A 19,823-nucleotide genomic window follows, 5' to 3' on the forward strand; every position below is an offset into this window, starting at 1 on the left:
CCAACGGATTCAATGAAAAACCTCCTTCGATGAAACAAGTATGTTTCAAGGTGTGGTGCTGAAGTCAGGAACTCCTCCATGTCCCGCCATAAAAAAACAAAGAAATGCATGTCCACGTTAGACAGACAAACTCCGGATTTTGATATGTCTATGTTGGAAAACTACGCTGATGCTGTGAGTGACAATCAATTCCAGAACGTGATTGCTGATTTTGATATGTCTATGTTGCCAGAGTCCTATTCAAATCTCAGACCTGAAGAACAAGACGCGATTGCTGATTTTGATTTGTCTATGTTAGACACTCCAGATTTCTATTCCAAAATTAGATCTATAATTGGTCCATCTACAGCTGACGCTCCGAAGTTTGAACCACCAGTAAAAAGGATACACCCCGATTCATCGAAAATTATATCAATACTTGGTCCACCACCATTTGAAGTTCCGGATAAGTCAGACTATTCACTGCATATACCATATAGTCCTGTATACCATTCACCACTACATATCCCAGAGAGTCCAACATACAACGTGCTTAGTCCGACCGATGTACGTGCTCAAATAAAACCCCAGAAGAACCCTGTCCAAAATGCAGTAAGGAAATAACGGTTTCCAACATGGCTCGGCACCAAAAATCTCAGAAATGTGCCAAAAACCAGCATGGTATGACATATAACGAACGTCTGAAAAAGATGGAAATCAAACCAGCTCCTAAAAGTAAAATGTGTTGGATTTGTGAAACACCAATAGAGTCATCCAACTGGAACCGTCACAAACAATCGAAACGTCATATCCGTTTGTCAGCACTTCATGAAGGTCCTCGATACAGGAGTGAAATATTACCCATTACGAGACTGACACCAAGACTGCCGGCACCTACTCCAGACATCAACGTGCTGGTAAAGAAATACCCAAAACGACCAAGGGAAGTCAAACAAGTACCGAAGGTCAATACAAACGATATAGCTCTTGAAGCGATGATCCGAAAACCGACTAGACCGCAAAAGATTACTACAGGTGTGAAAAAGATTAGTGAGACACCGACTAGTACAATTAATAGTGAGAATTCGATTAGTCCTACCATGGAAGAGAGACAGCTTCTGTCTGAAACAGAAACACCTTCAACACCTCATCTGGTTCCGGTACGTACTCCAGAGGAGTCACAGACAATACTTAATTAAATATCAGAAGTCCAGTCGGCATTCACGGGAAGATTGAAAACGTATGTGATTATGAACAAACGTGGGATCAAAGATCCAAAAATGTTTCTTGAGATATGCAAACCACTCGTTGTTGAAAAACTTCAGGAAGCTGTAAAAGAAAAAAATCTTAAGGTAAACATGGTTTATCATGCTGAATTCAAGAAAATAATAAACGATGTGGAGGTGACTCAAGTCATGAACTTTAAAACAAAAAATGAAATTCTTTACTCCACAACGTCTCTGTCTGACTATTATAACTCAGCAAAACTTAAGATGCTGGTTGAGATGGAGGAGTTTGAGGCAAACGGTTCTCAATGGTCACTAAAAAGTGTGAAAGACTTGGAGATCAGAGTCAACCGATACGTTCCTTTTCACGGATCCAGCTATGTGGTTCTACCAAAACGGATTCAATCCAAAAAGGCTGTTATTAATGTAAAAAACGAAGATCAGAAATGTTTTATGTGGTCTATTCTGGCAGCTTTACATCCAGTTAAGGTTCATCCAGAAAGAATCAGCAATTACGAACCTTTCAAACGAGAGCTGCTTCATGCACTAGCAGCTTGCGAATGCCCCATGAAACTTGATGATATAGCAAAGTTTGAAAGACGTAGTGGAATTTCTGTTAATGTCTATGCTTATGATGACAAGTTCGATATATTCCCGCTGAGAATAACTGATAACGAGATGGAAAAACATGTTAATCTACTGTTTATCAGAGAAAAAACAAACACTCACTACTGCTGGATCAAAGATATGTCCCGTTTGGTTAGTTCACAGATCTCACGAAATGGACATAAGATGTGGATATGCAATAGGTGTTTGCAACACTTTACGAGAGAGGATTTACTCATCAAGCATAGAGAAGACTGTAAACACACACGATGCTGTGAAATTGGAACTACCAGAGCCAGGAACTGTAATTAGATTTAAAGATTTCAATTGCTCAATGAGAGTGCCCTTTGTGTATTACGCAGACTTTGAATGCTGTCTAGCACCTATTTCAACATGTCAACCGTGTAAAGTGGATTGTAATGGTAATCACCAGTCGTTCACTATTAAATATCAGAAACATAATGCCATTTCCTTCTGTATGTATGGGGTGTCAGAAGACGGCTTTTCCAAACCACCGATTAAATACTTTGGAGACGATGCTGCACATGTATTTGTAAAATCATTGATTGAGGAGTCGATAAGGATTAATGAACTTTACAAGAGTGAAGCAATAGTCCCCATGCAGTTGATGACAAAAGAGCAACAGGAAATGTTTGAATCTACTACTACGTGTCATATCTGTGGAAATTACCTTGGTGATGATCGTGTTAGAGACCATAACCATTTGACGGGTTTGTTTAGAGGAGCAGCTCACAACAAGTGTAACATCAATTTCAAAAAACCTAGGTTCATTCCTGTTTTCATTCATAATTTAGCAGGTTATGATACTCACCTTTTCATTAAAGAGTTTGGTAAGTTCGAAAATCGCATATCATTGATACCCAACAACGAGGAGCGGTACATTTCCTTTACGGTCAGTGTGGAAGGTGGAATTGAACTACGATTCATCGATTCATTCAAGTTCATGTCACAAAGTCTCGATAGGTTGGCAAAGAATCTGACTAGATCTCAATTCAAACACATCTCAACATATTACAATGGTAAGGACCTCAATTTATTGCTACGAAAAGGAGTGTACCCTTACGACTACATGGACAGTATAGAAAAATATAGTGAAACATCACTACCTAGTCAAGAAGAATTTTACAATAGACTGAATAAACAACACATAACAAATGAAGATTACAAACATGCGTGCGATGTATGGACCGCCTTTAACATTGAGAACATGAAAGAATATACAATGCTATATAACGAAACCGATGTCTTGCTGCTTGCAGATGTTATGGAAAACTTCAGGGATGTATGTCTCAATACATACAAATTAGATCCTGCATGGTATTTCACTGCACCTGGGTTGGCTTGGAACGCAATGCTAAAAATTACAAAAGTTGAACTGTCCCTATTGACTGACATCGATATGGTACTCATGGTTGAAAAGGGTATTCGTGGTGGTATTTCACAGTGTTCTCATCGATATGCGAAGGCAAACAATCCCTACATGAAAGACTACGACAAATCGAAACCAAACAACTACCTCATGTACTTGGATGCAAACAACCTGTATGGGTGGGCAATGTCTGTAAAACTACCATATGCAAACTTTCAGTGGAGCAGTACAGACATCGATGTAATGAAAGTTAGTGACGATTCACCCACAGGCTACATATTAGAAGTTGATTTGGAATATCCTGAAGAACTAGACGACGTACACTCTGATCTACCTCTCGCTCCAGAACGTAGAGTCCCACCAGGATCGAAAATGGCAAAGCTTCTGACAACTCTCTATGGAAAAGAAAAGTATGTCGTACACTACCAAAATTTAAAGCTTTATTTGAGTCTGGGTATGAAACTAAAACATGTTCATAGAGTTTCTTAGTTTCAGTCAAAGCAATTGGTTGCAACCGTACATTAATCTGAATACCATGGAGCGTACAAAGGCGAAAAATGATTTTGAGAAAGACTTTTTCAAATTAAATGAACAACTCAGTTTTTGGAAAAACTATGGAAAATATGAGAAATCGTGTGGACATTCGTTTGGGTACTAAATCCAAATTAGTGGAAGGATGGGTTAGCAAACCGAACTTTAAGAGTCGAACCATATTCACAGAAAACCTAGTTGCTGTACATTTTAGTAAGAAAAAACTTTTGTTAAATAAACCTATTTACGTAGGTATGAGTATTCTAGACATATCAAAGACACTGATGTATGATTTCCACTACAATGTAATGAAAGAGAAGTATGGATCTAATATAAAAATGGTGTACACCGATACCGATTCCCTGATATATGACATCAAAACTAAAAATTTCTACGAAGACATGAAACATATAATTGGATTATTTGATACAAGTGACTACCCCAACCCCAACCAATATGGGCTCCCCCACGTAAACAAAAAAGTTCTGGGTAAAATGAAAGATGAACTTAATGGTCGAATCATGCGAGAGTTTGTAGGACTACGATCCAAGATGTATGCGAGCAATATAGAAGACAACCATTTCATAAAGAGGTCTAAGGGTGTGAAAAAAGCTGTAGTTGAAAATGAAATTACCTTTAGCAACTATAAAGACTGTTTGTTTAGTAACATCGAGCACTACAAAACGATGAATACAATTCGGAGTCAAGCACACAATCTCTACAGTGTAGAACACCATAAAGTGGTACTTTCATCAAAGGACGACAAGCGTTTCGTACTCGAAGACAATATCCGAACCCTAGCATGGGGTCATCATAGAATATGCGAAAAACTGTTAAATTGACATGACTTTCAACCAATTTGAGGCTCTCTGTTTTGAGTGCTGGAAAACACCTCATGGGTTCATATCTATTAATACAACAACTAAACCACAAAAAAGGAAATACATGTGCAATTTAAAAAGGAAACTAAGTGTTGAATAATACTTCGCTGTACAACGTACCAGTATAAACGTAATTTGACGTTTAAGTATAAACGTAATTTGACGTTTAAGTATAAACGTAATTTAACGTTCATAAACGTAATTTGACGTTTAAGTATAAACGTAATTTAACGTTCATAAACGTAATTTGACGTTTAAGTATAAACGTAATTTAACGTTCATAAACGTAATTTGACGTTCATAAACGTTATTTAACGTTCATAAACGTAATTTGACGTTTAAGTATAAACGTAATTTAACGTTCATAAACGTTATTTAACGTTCATAAACGTAATTTGACGTTTAAGTATAAACGTAATTTAACGTTCATAAACGTAATTTGACGTTTAAGTATAAACGTAATTTAACGTTCATAAACGTTATTTAACGTTCATAAACTTTATTTAACGTTCATAAACTTTATTTAACGTTCATAAACGTAATTTGACGTTTAAGTATAAACGTAATTTGACGTTCATAAACGTTATTTGACGTTCATAAACACACGCGTGGTGTCGGTGGCGGGACAGCGATGACATGCGTGGTGATTCGCGCGGCGCGGTTCTGACTACCCGTACACTGGAAATAATTAGTCTGGGCTCGCGGCTCTGGCACTACTAGCCGTTCAACTAAGGTTCGGCTCGGTCGAGGTTCTATTTCGCTGTCACGCGCAACGTTTCACAAAACTCATTCCATTTAATACATGAAATGAGCATTTTGCCATTACTTTATCGTAATAAAATTTATATCAAATTAAAGAACACATTCTTGTCTTTCCAACCAATACGTATAAAAAATGTCAATTCTAAAATAATAATGTCTAAATTAGTAAAAACCAAGTACAGTTTTAGTTTGGTTAATTTTATGACATGAAATTTTCGCTCTGCGAGGAAGTTTTTTATTATTCTGTCAGTATCAAAACTTCCCGTGGAAAAGTTTTAGAAAATCGATTAAACTGCATTTTTTGTCTAAAAAACTTTTTTCTACGACCCCTCATTCCGGGGGAAATTAAGCGTTATCTTAATATTTATAAACACTCGCGGCGCGCGAGCTTCTCCCAGTCTCAGTACGGTCTTCAGTTCTTTTAGCGTGAAAGCAATGACATTTTGGCTTACATATAAACCTCACCTAATATATTTTCTAGGATAAAATAAGGATAAAAGTTTAGTTTTAACATTTTAAATCTTAAACTGTCTTTAAATGGCTTAAATATAAAGCTAGATCCTTACATAATAGAATATAACAGAACAGTGTTGTATTCAACATTCTCCACAGTTTTGTAATGACAGAAGTAATTTAAAACATGTTAATAAATAATAATAAAATATGTACAAAGTTAATACATACGCTTCAATCCAAATCTTCAATGCCGCTCAAATCACCCAAGTCTTCAATGCCGCTCAAGTCATCTGGCGCGTTTTCACTGCTTTCACTGTCACTGCTGCCGAGTGAAATTATCATTGATTCCACGAGATTGTCGATTTGGGGCTCAGCTGAAGCATAATCATTTTCAATTTTTTTTACGTGTTCGCACTTTCTGGCCCATTCCTCTGCACCTATAAGTGAAAACTTTTCTTCCGCTAAAGACTTAATACTTGAAAAACTGCACTGAATATTTCTACTGTCTACGTAGTTTTTCACTTCAGCCCAAATGAGTTCAATAGGGTTGAAGTCCGGGTGGTATGGTGGGAGCCGAAGCACAACATGTCCTCCACTGCTGGTCACTAGTTCATCAAGCTCATACCTAACAAATCTCGGTTTATTTAGGAGAATAATCCTGTACAGCTCCGGGACTAGCAAATCATCCGAAAAAGGTATTTGATGTTTAGAAAGCCAATCTTTCATCAATTGTTTCTTACTTTTTGAAGTAGGTGCTTTGTCTTTTTGTACATTGTGATAGGGGGCGTTATCAACAACAATAACTGATCTTGGTGGTATGTTAGGCAGAAGTTTTTCTCTCATCCATTTCATCATTGATTCCGTATTCACGTTATCGTGGTAATCACCCGAATGACTCGATGCCTTCCACATTGTCAATGCATTGGGAACAAAACCAGCTTCACTTCCTGCGTGTATCATGATCAACCGTTCCCCTTTCGAAATGGGAACACGCATTCCTTTAGTTGATTCGTCAGACCACGATGAACTTGACACGTGACTTGTCAGTATATAAGACTCGTCTAAGTATATAATTGGACGTCCTTCATCTCTGTAACGTTTGAGTGCTCTTAAATACGAAATTCTTTTTTCTCTTATTTCATTAGTCTCGATCAAAAGCTTGCGGTTATTTTGTGTCCTTCTCCACCGAAAACCAAGTTCTTTAAGAATGTTGTTGAGGCTTGATTTTGATCCTTTAAAGTCGATCCGCTGTTTCAATTCTTCATGTAACAAAGATACAGTTGGTAGCTTGTTTTTTAGAAGATGGAACTCGTACACAACTCGCCTTATCAGAGCTTTGTCAAAGTCATCCAATCCTGTAATAGGCTTTTTACGATTCCTTTTCAATTTGTTTGGGGTGAGAAAGCTACTTTCACCATTGTCATTATTAACGGTTAAATTTTTAAGCTCTTTATTAATTCTTGAGATTTCACGTTCTGAGACGCCTGTAGCTACTGCTGTTCGGACACGGGCCTTTGCCAAGGGAATACTTAAAGTTTTTTCATCAGCCTCCTTTTTCATGAATGTATATACATTACTGACAATTTCACGACTTTGGCTGTGCAAAACTCTACCCTTCAGTTTTGATTTCACGCGGTCACACATATTGCTTATGAAGTAAGCTTCTTACTAAAACAAAATAACACAATACAAAAACACTGAACGTAATAATTATTCACAGTTAACTGCACACAGTAAATACACACAGCTTAGAACAACTCACTGTTAATACTGAAGTTTAGCGATGCTCACTCTATGACAACAGATGTCACACTGGTATTATATTGTTTGGAGGGAAGGTTTGCTGGAGGGAAAGATGAGTCACAAGTCAGCCAAGCCCTTCCGGCTGGCCCGACCTTGAAGTCCGCCACCGTGGCGCGGGCGTGATGTTTTCAGGAATGACCGATTCACACACCCCTCTTCCCCCCGCGCCATAGCCTACCACCGACCGGCCGCGCGCCCAGACTAATTATTTCCAGTGTACTCACACTCTTAGTCGCTCTCTAACAATTTTCTGTCCCAGATTCGGTCTCACACGGTTTGTCCCAGAACCGGTCTCGGGTGCGTTGTCCCAGGAACGGCCAAAGTATACTACTCCTAGTATATGTAAAGGACATCTCTGTATCGTTTACTAACTGTTTGTAGTATTCGAAGGTACAATACTACACAGGCAGATGTGAGTTGATATGATCCTATTCTGAAATAATCTAGTCATATATACACATTTGATAAACTGTGTTCTACTTTTATCAGGGAAACATGTGGAGTGAGAGTGCTGTTAGTTGATCCCATGAAAAAAGTAAAAAACATAATAGATGTAATCAAATGAAAAGCAGTCACGGGATTGACATACAGAAGAGACAAATTCTTATAACGGGCTCATATATATATATATATATATATATATATATATATATATATATATATATATATATATATATATATATATATATATATATCAAAGTTTGCTAGTTATTAAATGGTTATTTTTATATTTTAAAATAATATAAGTGAATTCATTTGTTAACTTAAACAATTATATTTTCAATTAACTTTATGCATATATTTATAATACTTTTTACATGTCATATGTTAAAGTGATCAATTACTTCCAAATATTAAAGGTAGTAGGGTTATGTAGTCAGGTGTGGAAAGTGTAAACTAGTAAAGGTCTATAACACTTCGGTGTCCATAGCTCATTGGAAAGAGTTGGTTTATTCCTTTTCCTTGATTATTTCAGCTATACATGGCATTACAAAGGGGTTTTAATTACTTATTACGAAAATTTACAAATCATCCGAATATTGTCAATGCATTAACTTTACCACACTCTAAAGATTAACTCTGAAGTATTAAAGGCTGACATATGCTTGTGATAGCATGTGCAAAACAAGAGCGATCATTACATCGGTCAAAAATGTTTTGTTAAGAAATAGCAATGGACGAAATGTCATTTAATTGTGTCATCTGCCAATCATTACATCGGTCAAAAATGTTTTGTTAAAAAATAGCAATGGACGAAATGTCATTTAATTGTGTCATCTGATGACATGGCATAGATACAGCCGATTATAACTGTTGAATAAAGTGTAGTTTTACATAGTTTCTGTTCTTTCATTATAACCTATCCCACACTCAAAATATTTTCATTTTCTTGCTACTATGACAACTAGGAAATTATATATATATACATATTATTAAAATTAACGGCTCTGTGGTGTAATGGTAGCACATTCACCCGGCAAGTGAGAGATCCGGGTTCGAGTCCCGGCGGAGCAAGTAATTTTTGTGATTCAATGTTTATTGAAAAATTAAATAAGGCTATTGCCATTTATACAAATTTAATTCATGTAAACAAAAGTCGTTTTAGAGGTGTTTGGTCTTCCTATCATATGTTAGTTTAATTATTTAAACGCATATGTGACAGATATGGCCAAATACAATATAATTGAATCGTAAAAAGTAAGGGCTCTGTGGTGTAATGGTAGCACATTCACCCGGCAAGTGAGAGATCCGGGTTCGAGTCTCGGCGGAGCAAGTACTTTTTGTGATTCAATGTTTATTGAAAAATTAAATAAGGCTATTGCCATTTATACAAATTTAATTCATGTAAACAAAAGTCGTTTGAGAGGTGTTTGGTCTTCCGATTATATGTTAGTTTTATTATTTAAACGCATATGTGACAGATACGGCCAAATACAATATAATTGAATCGTAAAAAGTAAGGGCTCTGTGGTGTAATGGTAGAACATTCACCCGGCAAGTGAAAGATCCGGGTTCGAGTCCCGGCGGAGCAAGTACTTTTTGTGATTCAATGTTTATTGAAAAATTATATATTATATATATATTTGTATATTCACCCTTATGTTAAAGAAAAATTATATTGATATATTTACTATACTTAGTTGTTAGTGAAAACTTTAGATAGATACATTTTAATACAATTAATATGAATATAAACCTTATATAGCTCAAGTTATGAATTGTTCTGTATATTTCTGAAAATAAATTATTTTAAGCACATCTATTCATTACACCCATTGCAACTTGATGACAAAAGTTTAGTATTATTACTAGTTCCACATTACTTTAATACTTTATGTTTTAAATTTTTTAAAATATTAAACTATATTATGGAACAATAAATGAGACGAAGACTAATATATGTTATATTATAAATATGTACTTACGGTTTAATTTCTACCAGTCGATTGTGGTCAAGTTTTAAAGTTTCCAATCTCTTTGTAGTGGAAAAAGTTTTTTAGGTAAATGAGTCATAACATTTTCACTTAAGTCCAGAACTTCAAGGTCTTCAAGGTCTAAAAATATATTTTCTCCCAAACTACTCAAAGAGTTACGATTCAAGTATAGGTTTTCAATACGGTTTGATCCAGAGAAGACATCTTCAGGCAAATATGTAAGCTTGCATCCACTTACTCTAACAACTTTTAATTTGGTCAGATTTGACAATAATCCTGATGGTAAGGTTAACAAATATCCTTTGTTTTCTTGCATTTGAAACGTTTCTAAGTCAATATTTCTTGACAGCAACCCTTGGGGCAGACTATTAAAATAGTTCCCATATAAATTAAGTGTTTTCAACTTCACTAAGTCTGCAAAAAGATCTAGTCTAATTGTTTCTAATCCATTTGTGTTCAAATCTAAATGTAATAAGTTTGGTACATCTGAGAATACAGCTCTTGTGAGATTGACTAGGTTGTTTGACCATAGTTGTAACAGTTTTAGGCGATCCAAATTCTTGAAAATACCTGGTGGCAAATGAGTCAGATTATTCCTTCCCAACTCGAGAACTTCCAGTTTAGGGGTAGAGTAAAATATCTCTTTGGGTAAAATTATATTATTAAATTTCAAATCCAACCACGTGAGATTTCCCATGTCTTCAAATAAATCACTAGGTAAGTATCTTAATCCATTGTTGCTCAAGCTGAGTTTGGTAACATCAGACAGCTTCTCGAAGTGTTTCTTCTGCAATGAGTCACTTAGATTTCGATAAGATTGGATTTGGAGCATTTCGATTTTGTTGATTCCAATGCTGTCCATGACCACCCTGACCGATGCATTAGGCAGTGGACACAAACTCAACATGAACATCTGAACATCTCCGAATCGAAGACCAGAAAGAACTGTATAGTCCAAGCGTTCCATAGAATTGCACTGCAGGTCTACTCTGTCGTTGAAGCTGAATCTAACCATGAACTGGGGACATAGCAGCTCATAGAAGGTGTCAGGGTAGCTTGAGCAGCTGCACTGAGGCGCAAGGCTGTTGCAGCTAAACTGGCCAGTGACCCCAGCCACCCCAGCGATAGTTAACATTAGAACACCTGCAAATCCCATCCTAAAACACGTCTTGGATTAGACCAGGATTAATTCCATAAAAGTAAAATCATTATAATTCAACAGCGGTTTCTCTACGAATTTATGTATAATTAATTTAAAACTGTATTGATTAAATTCAAATTACAATAATATAAATCATATTATATTTCAATATTCTAAAGAAACGAGTAATTTTGACCGTTATGTGTAACTTTACGATACCATGTTTTCTCTATATCTATTAACACGTGTAAGATTGTAATAAACTGTGTTACATAAAGGTATTTATGTACTTATAAATAGTTAAACTTACTTTATAATTTGAAATATATTTTGAGACTGACAGGATTAATTAATTTTACGGCACAACCATAATAACTTTTATAAGCTGTTGGGCTAACGTAAGTAATAAAACTACATAAAAATATGGATAAATAGAGAAAAATAGTTAGTCAATGAAGGTAAGGCCAAACAAATTAGAATGGGTAGAAAAAGAAACATCTTACTTAGTGCTAGTGCTCAGGCAATAAAGGTTGAGCTTTGAGGTGTAATACCATGCACCGTTTGAACCTCATCTCCCCTATGGTCTCTTAGTGTGATGTCAAACTTAACATAAAACTTATGTCGCAATTGCATGCTTGAAATCGAGATAGAGAGAGAGAGAGAGAGTGTGTTAATTTCTAAGATATTAACAGTATTTTTCGGTCTATAAAGAAATAAACACGTAGTGCTATCGTTAATGTACATATAGCAATACATTTGTATAATATATATACAGGGTGAGTCAGAAATATGGTAAAATATTTTAAGACGTGATTGTAGAGCTAAAAATAAGAAAAAATGTTATATAAAGGTAGGTCCGGAAACGCTCCATTACTGAGTAATGCCTGGCGAAAGATTTTGCTTTGTTTTCAGATCACCTGGTGAAATAAGGTGATTCTGAAAGGCTTTGTTCTTACTTTTTAACTCAAATAAGATGGATGTATAAAGAAAATCATCTGAAAAATCAAATAAAACCACTCTAGAGGTGGTAGTGTGAATAGTTTTTGAGAAAAAGTTTGAAATTTGCCAAAAATCTAATAACAAAAATACCGTCTTAAATGTTTGATGTCGAATAACATTGTTAAATAACCAATAAACAAATTGTTTTTCCTAATAAAGATTGTAGAGAATTTAATTCTGAAAACAACTGTAATAAACAAAGTTAACGAAATGTGTAAAAAAGTTATGAAGTTGACTCCCCACGTATCACACTACACAGCAAACTTTTGCTGTTTTGTAATAAGGAATGAGTATCTGATTGGTAACAGCTGGTAATAATTAATTATTTAAACAACAACTGTTTAAACATTTTTAAATAATAAATAATCAGCTGGGCATTTATTATTAGATGATATATGTCACCTCATTGTTGAACAAAACAACAAACTGTAAAGATACTATTTTGTGCTTGTGTTAAGTATTTTAACTAGTTATTTCCATCCATTTTATTAGTAATTTTGTGTTGTGTGTTTTATTTCTTAAAAATGGAAGGTAATATTCATGTGTATTCAAACTCTGATTTAGCAGACATGCATTTTAATGTATGGTTTGGAACGCTGCAATAGTACTTCAGCAAGACGTCTGTCTAGCAAAAAAACTTTCCTAACCGCAGGTGTCAAAGCGCAAGATTTTTGCCGCTATTCATTAACGCCTATCTGAAACAGGTTCTTTGAAGTCTTTGGAGCATAGTAATGCAGGCATCGCCCGGTGATGTAGGACTGTTGAATTAGAAGAGTTGGTTCTTAATAAAATTTCTGATTATCCTGAAAAGAGCACTAGAGAATTGTCAATACAGTTCAATGTCAGCCAATCTAGTATTCGGAGAATACTACACGAGTACCAGTTACACCCATACCACTTCCAGCATGTCCAAGCAACTCCATGTTCCAGCAACTCTTTTGCCACAAGACTACGCTCCCCATGTTGTTTTTGTCGATGGCTTCTGTTAAAATGTGCTGATCCAAACTTTTTGAATACAATTTTGTTTACCAATGAGGCTCACTTTACAAGAACAGCTATCATTAACTTCCATAACAACCATATTTGGGCAGACAGAAATCCTCATGCTGTCAAACCTAATCGCCCACAACATCAGTTTTCAGTAAATGCTGGAATCTTAGCAGATCATTTAGTCGTATTCGTGCTTCCTCCCAGGCTTAATGGCGTGGTGTACTTGAACTTTTTAAGAGACGAGCTACCTAACCTGCTTGATGATGTACTCGTACCTCTGCATTTGCGCCAAAACATGTGGTTTATGCATGACGGGGCACCTGCGCACTACTCTCTGGCTGTTCATGGACACCTAAATGAGAGTTTCACAAATCAATCAATAGGCCGAGGTGGACCAGTTTCATTGCCAGCAAGATCACTGGACTTAAATCCTTTGGACTTTTTTACCTTTGGGGACATTTAAAAACATTAGTTTACTCTTCCCAAATAGATACCATTGAAGAACTCCGATTAAACATTTCTAATGGAATAGAAACCATTAAGCAGACACCTGGAGTTTTTGAATGGGTCCGAAACTTGATGGGAAGACGCCTGAACGCATGCATTTTGAACGATGGAGGTCATTTAGAGCATCCTTTTTAATCTTCCAGTGAGACTAAAAGCGATTGTAGATGTTTATTGTATTTAAAAATAAAATTTTGAATAAAAAATGTTAGTTTTTCAAAAGTTTGCTATGTAGTGTGATATGTGGGGAGTCAATTTCATAACTTTTTTACACATTTAGTTAACTTTGTTTATTACAGTTGTTTTCAGAATTAAATTCTCTACAATCTGTATTAGGAAAAAGAATTTGTTTATTGGTTATTTAACAATGTTATTCGACATCAAACATTTAAGACGGTATTTTTGTTATTAGATTTTTGGCAAATTTCATACTTTTTCTCAAAAACTATTCACACTACCACCTGTAGAGTGGTTTTATTTGATTTTTCAGATGATTTTCTTTATACATCCCTCTTATTTGAGTTAAAAAGTAAGAACAAAACCTTTCAGAATCACTTAATTTCACCAGGTGTACTGAAAACAAAGCAAAATCTTTCGCCAGGCATTACTCAGTAATGGAGCGTTTCCGGACCTACCTTTATATAACATTTTTTTCTTATTTTTAGCTCTACAATCACGTCTTAAATATTTTACCATATTTCTGACTTACCCTGTATATACACACACACACACACACACATATATATATATCACATATATATATATCAAATATTAATTATTATATATAATTGCAGATAGATTGTTGTTTAAAATAATAATTATTTAATGACTGCTGCTACGAAAGCTAAAAGAACTTTTTTAATTTAATAACAATGTCAAAAATAAGCGTGATAAGATATCATTGACGCATTTCAACCTAGTTAATTAATTAATAGCCTTTCAAGATAACCCTAAAACCCATGAAAACTTACGATACATGTTAATTATAAAAGAGTTAACATTTGAGTTAATAATTGTAATCTTATAATTTGCCTTTTGGTCAAAACCGTATTCCAGAATACCAGTATGTAACCAGCCTGGAATAAATGTGTCAAAAACGATGTATTCTAAATTATGCAGATCTATAGATATGACAAGCAAGACGGTTTATGTCAAACTCGCGTCTTAGTTTTATATGGTAAATCATTTTAAATCTAAAAACACATAGCATGAATACCATATCACAAAGAAAGCAAAATTAATTTAAGTTATAAACTGATAAACACTTAATTTCCTTATTGGTAAGTACAATAATTAATTGAATAATAAAATATTCAACTGAATATGTGACACAATGAGAAAATTCACTATTACACAATTCCTTACTACAGATATTTGGTATAGGGTCTGAATACTGGTTATTTTAGTTCTTAACCTACATTTCCTTTAATTAAGCTATTACTTACATTTAAATGTTTTATTATTCTTTTTTATAAGTAATCTATGTTTTTTGTATAGGGGTCAAAGAGGTACTATAGAAAATTAATTTTACACTATTAACATAACCATAATTAGATTGTTGAAAATAGGGTGATATGACTCTAATAGATGTTTAGGTTATGTGAAATTAGATGATTTTAAACTCTGGCTAATATGTTAACACCTAATAAGACACCACATACCAAAGAAAACCTCCTTTAGCTAGTATGGGATTAGGTGTTTTTGAAATAAGGTAATATGAAGCCTCACCACCAAAGATGTGTGTGTGCGTGCGCAAGTGTATGTAAGATTATTAACAAATTTGATTTACTAATATAGAGTTATTGTAATGTATTAGTAAAATCATTTTACAGTTTGAATGTATTAATTTTGAAATTTTTGTTCGTAATATTGATAACTGTGAAATTATTTGGAATACTAATAGTAGTTAGCCATAAATAAATATTACTAGTATTAGTAAAACTCATAACTTACTTGTACAATTTAGCCACAACTTTTATTATTCTTTATTAAAGGAAAAGTAATCAGAAATTTTAAAACTTTCAGTAATTTCTATTTCCATAAAATTACTGCTGGTACATAAAACCTAGTGCGTTTGAAGAGTGATTTCTTTTCAGGGAAAATCTCTCTAACGATTTTAAGAAAAACTAGGTTGTTTACTTACACGGTGAAAATGGGTTCCAGACTCATGGACTATTTCAGTTGAAGTTTAATAGTACTAGTACATTATACATCAGAGATAAAAGCAGACCACGGTAGTTTCTATGTATGGGTATTAATACCAACAATGCAACAAAGTACAAAGCTCTGTTTTTATCGTACTTTAGTACATATATCCATTAAAGTGACACTATTTACAACTATCGCACTTGAAAAATTGAACAAATAATATGATTTTACTACAAGAAAGTATATACGTACTTGGGCCTGTAAAGTATACACTGGCCAAAACGTATCTACTTGTGGCCCTTGTAATTCACTTCCAGTAAAAAATTTCTGGTGTCATAGTAAAGTATATGCGAATAGAATGAAACGCCTACTGTACAGACCAGGATTCGAGAGTAAGTTTTAATTTTATAAGCACACAACCTACTTATTCGTTAAATAGATTGCGAAATTGTCCCGAGAAAGAAATCGATCTTATGCCGCAAGAGTTTGCGTCAAGGATGTTAGGAGTTCAAAAAAAAAAAAAAAAAAAAAATGCATTATGAAGTCTTGTCAGTAATATTATTTTTAGTTGTAAATACTTAAAAAGAACCTGTAGGGAAGCACATATATGTAAAACCATCTTTAGCTAACCTTAAAGAAGCCGTTCAAGTAGCGTAATTAAATAGCCTTATCTAACTGTCGGACGGTTATAAAACGTTTAGTTTTATTTGTATGATGGTCGATTTTAAAGTTATTAAGCTAATATAAATATAATCTGAGAAAAACCTATCGCCTCAAATATTTTACCATTTAGGTAACTCCCGTGAAACCTGGCTTTCAAGTGATTGCCTTTCTTATGTAAGAATCCTGTATTGAGTATAGAAAACCTAGGTTATATGCTCATACGGTCCAAATTGGCTATTGGCTGTTAAACTAATAGACAAGAAAAAACAATCTTATAATTATTGTCTGACTGTGATGTTGGACCAAACTAATAAAGTTTCGCTCTATATGAAGACAAACTATTATATTCAACATGAATTAATCTACATAACTACAGTGCCATAGTATCATTCAATGCTGTATATGTCAACAGCTAAATAAATATTTATAAATATACATTTTACGTAAAATTAAAATATAGCAGAAGTCCAGAAAAACGAAAGACATACCTTTACCGATGTTGTCGGGAATGTAGGAGAGTGAGAGACGTAGTATTCCACTCCTAATGTTGTAACCGGAAGAACGAACAAGCACGTTAAGCAATCACACCGCCTGAGAATTCCCCGAGTGACTATCATTGAGAGCGTTACGTGATTTGTGGTTAACAATTTATCTGTAGTTTCTTTGAACTTGTTTTTCCTGTTGGTCAGTCTCATATCTTGCCAAGTAACTAATCATTAACCAATATTTTTTATTAAACTGTCTTAGAGTTTAAAAGTCACTATTGTAATTCAATTAGGAGTTTTCTTTTTTATTGTTTAATAAGAAAGAAATGTTATTATAGTAAGCATCGTTTAATATTATTTTTAAGGCTTGACCGGACGTTATAACAGAAGGTATATCCATTATAGAGATTTCCGATATGGAAGGAGAATTAGTTGTAGCTAATATTCTTGAACCGAGTTCAACGGATAATAAAATAAATGTAATTTATCAATTAACTACAGGTTTGGTGAAAACAGTAAAATAAGAAAAAAGCAATGAGTATACATCACTAAAATATACACATAAAAAGCTTTAACTGTCTAGTAATAAATCTAAATTCATTATAGAATCACTTCACTTGTTCTTTTTAAATACTTATTCATAGTAAGAAGAAAAAGCAAATTAACCCATATGATGTTAGGAAAATTATAGAAATCAGTTGAGGATATCGATATGAGTTAAACCTAGTTTGTTTTTATGTGAAAGACACAGGGAAATACGGTGAAATGCCGTATATCTCTGGTCTGCGCTATGGTCAAATAAAGAATGTTCAGGCTGGGAGACTCAGGATGGTTATTTAGGCTATGTGACATTTGGTCTTTGAAATAAAATACATGTATATATATTCCTAAAATGGACTGTCATCATTTGACAGCTTGATTTTTCACTTTTACACCGGTCTTTTAACATTCTTTTTTACATAATATAAAAGGTTTTCTTTTAAAATAGAGTTTTGTTTGTTAAAATACCCAAGTTAAAATTATATTACTCTACAAAATAAAAAGCGATTCAATGAAACAATGAGGAAAGTAGCTGTCAATATTTTTATCAGTAAAAGAGATATTCCACTGCATATTTATTCTGACAATGGATCTAATTTTATTGGAGCAACAATATTACATTTTTTAATGAATGGAAACGACATCATATAATTGGATAAAATAGTATATTTATTTGGCTTTCCATGCATTACATTACTTAAAATGGACTATAGGAACAATATGTCAAATCTGCAGAGTGTCAGTCTTAATTGGGAACACGTTTGTCTTCTCGGAAATTATATATATATATATATATATATATATATATATATATATATATATATATATATATATAAATCTTTATTGCCATAAACGTTTTGTAATAATATATATATATACTCATCTTCGGCTCGCTGGGGGCTACGCCCCCCGGCCCCCATGATGTGCGCTTGCAAATTCGGGGATAAGAGAGATTTTGTGATTGGTAAAATTCGAATATGAGGTGATGCCAGGAAATTCCCTGAAGGGGGGTTTAATGTTACCAGGGGTTAAGACATCAGAAGGTTCTCAGGTCATACCAGGAACTTCCCAAGGGGGGATAAGAGAGATTTTGTGATTGGTAAAATTCGGACATGAGGTCATGCCAGGATATTCCCTGAAGGGAGGTTTAATGTTACCAGGGGTTACGACATCAGGAGGTTCTCAGGTCATACCAGGAACTTCCCAAAGGGGGGTGGTAAGAGAGATTTGGTGATTGGCAAAATTCGGATATGTGGTCATGCCAGGAAATTCCCTGGGGGGTTTAATGTTACCAGGGGGGTTAACACATCAGGGCGTTTAATGTACTCTGGAGGTTATCAGGTTATACCAGGAAATCCCCGGGGGGCGGGGGTTAATGTTACCGAGGGTTAATGACACATGGGACTATTTTAGAAGGTTTTGAGTCTGTGAACATAATAAAAATTCACATTGTCCATATCTACTAATGACGCTTAGCTAACGTTCAGCCAATTTCTAATGTGGGGTGTATTCACTCGTTAACTGGATTAGCGGTATTCGGGGAAAGTTTATGTCCGAGCATCAGATTAGGGATCTGAGTTAAAAGAAGTCCCATTTTATGGAGTTTTCCAGATTTAACCAAAGTTCTAACTTTAAGGTCATTTTGCGGCTAAACCGTTAGAGATACGAGAAAAAGTCACTAAACCTTTCTTGTAGTCCACTTCATTCCTGACCAAGGACTTTTCGTCAGATCCGAGCTAGCTCCAACGGTTCGCCCGCTATTGGGCTTAAAAAAAGGCCTGCAAGGGTGAAAAATGTGCAAATTTTCTCGAATTTTTTTGAGGGGTTTAGAATTAAAAAAGTCCGGTTTTAGGACTTTTCCACCGGGTCATATTGCAAAAGGTACCTGCATGCCAAATTTAAAGTTTCCAGCACTTATATATATATTTGAAGATATCAACACGTTCATAACGTAAATGGAGGCCATCTTAAATTCTCGACCACTGTTAAAAGTAAAAATGGCTAATCACAAGTAGAGGAGCCTCGGATCAATACAGTCACCTAAGAGAAATCTGTTGCAAAAGTTACAAGTTTTGTATTTTTCAAACATAACCAGGCCCAATCGTTTTGGCATGGTGTTAGTTAATTTCTAGGTACTTTCATTTATAAAAATAACACAATATGTTTTCCATGATTTAAATGTAAAGTACCAGCTGAGATTATTATTACCTTAATCAGTACTGACAATCGATATGGAAGACATTATTTACTGCTAAAATTCGATTTTAATGCGTCCACATCTCTG

The 19,823-nt window shown here is 34.6% G+C and overlaps 2 protein-coding genes across 2 annotated transcripts; both read right to left on the bottom strand.

The window, feature by feature from the left end:
- Positions 1-6,062: 6,062 nt before the first annotated feature.
- On the bottom strand, positions 6,063-6,827 carry LOC124363595. Its single transcript, XM_046818852.1, has one exon. It carries the CDS (start codon positions 6,825-6,827, stop codon positions 6,063-6,065), a length of 765 nt encoding a protein of 254 aa, XP_046674808.1.
- Positions 6,828-10,069: 3,242 nt separating this feature from the next.
- Positions 10,070-11,210, bottom strand: LOC124363905 (protein toll-like). The gene has a single exon (XM_046819178.1). It carries the CDS (start codon positions 11,202-11,204, stop codon positions 10,095-10,097), a length of 1,110 nt encoding a protein of 369 aa, XP_046675134.1. The 5' UTR covers positions 11,205-11,210; the 3' UTR covers positions 10,070-10,094.
- Between the last annotated feature and the right edge of the window lie 8,613 nt (positions 11,211-19,823).

The sequence above is a fragment of the Homalodisca vitripennis genome, chromosome 5 (assembly GCF_021130785.1).
Source record: "Homalodisca vitripennis isolate AUS2020 chromosome 5, UT_GWSS_2.1, whole genome shotgun sequence".
In the NCBI taxonomy this organism is placed as follows: domain Eukaryota; kingdom Metazoa; phylum Arthropoda; class Insecta; order Hemiptera; family Cicadellidae; genus Homalodisca; species Homalodisca vitripennis.

Coding starts and splice junctions, on each gene's coding strand:
- LOC124363595 (XM_046818852.1), bottom strand. CDS start 6,827: ATGCGTGTTCCCATTTCGAAAGGGGAACGGTTGATCATGATACACGCA.
- LOC124363905 (XM_046819178.1), bottom strand. CDS start 11,204: ATGTTAACTATCGCTGGGGTGGCTGGGGTCACTGGCCAGTTTAGCTGC.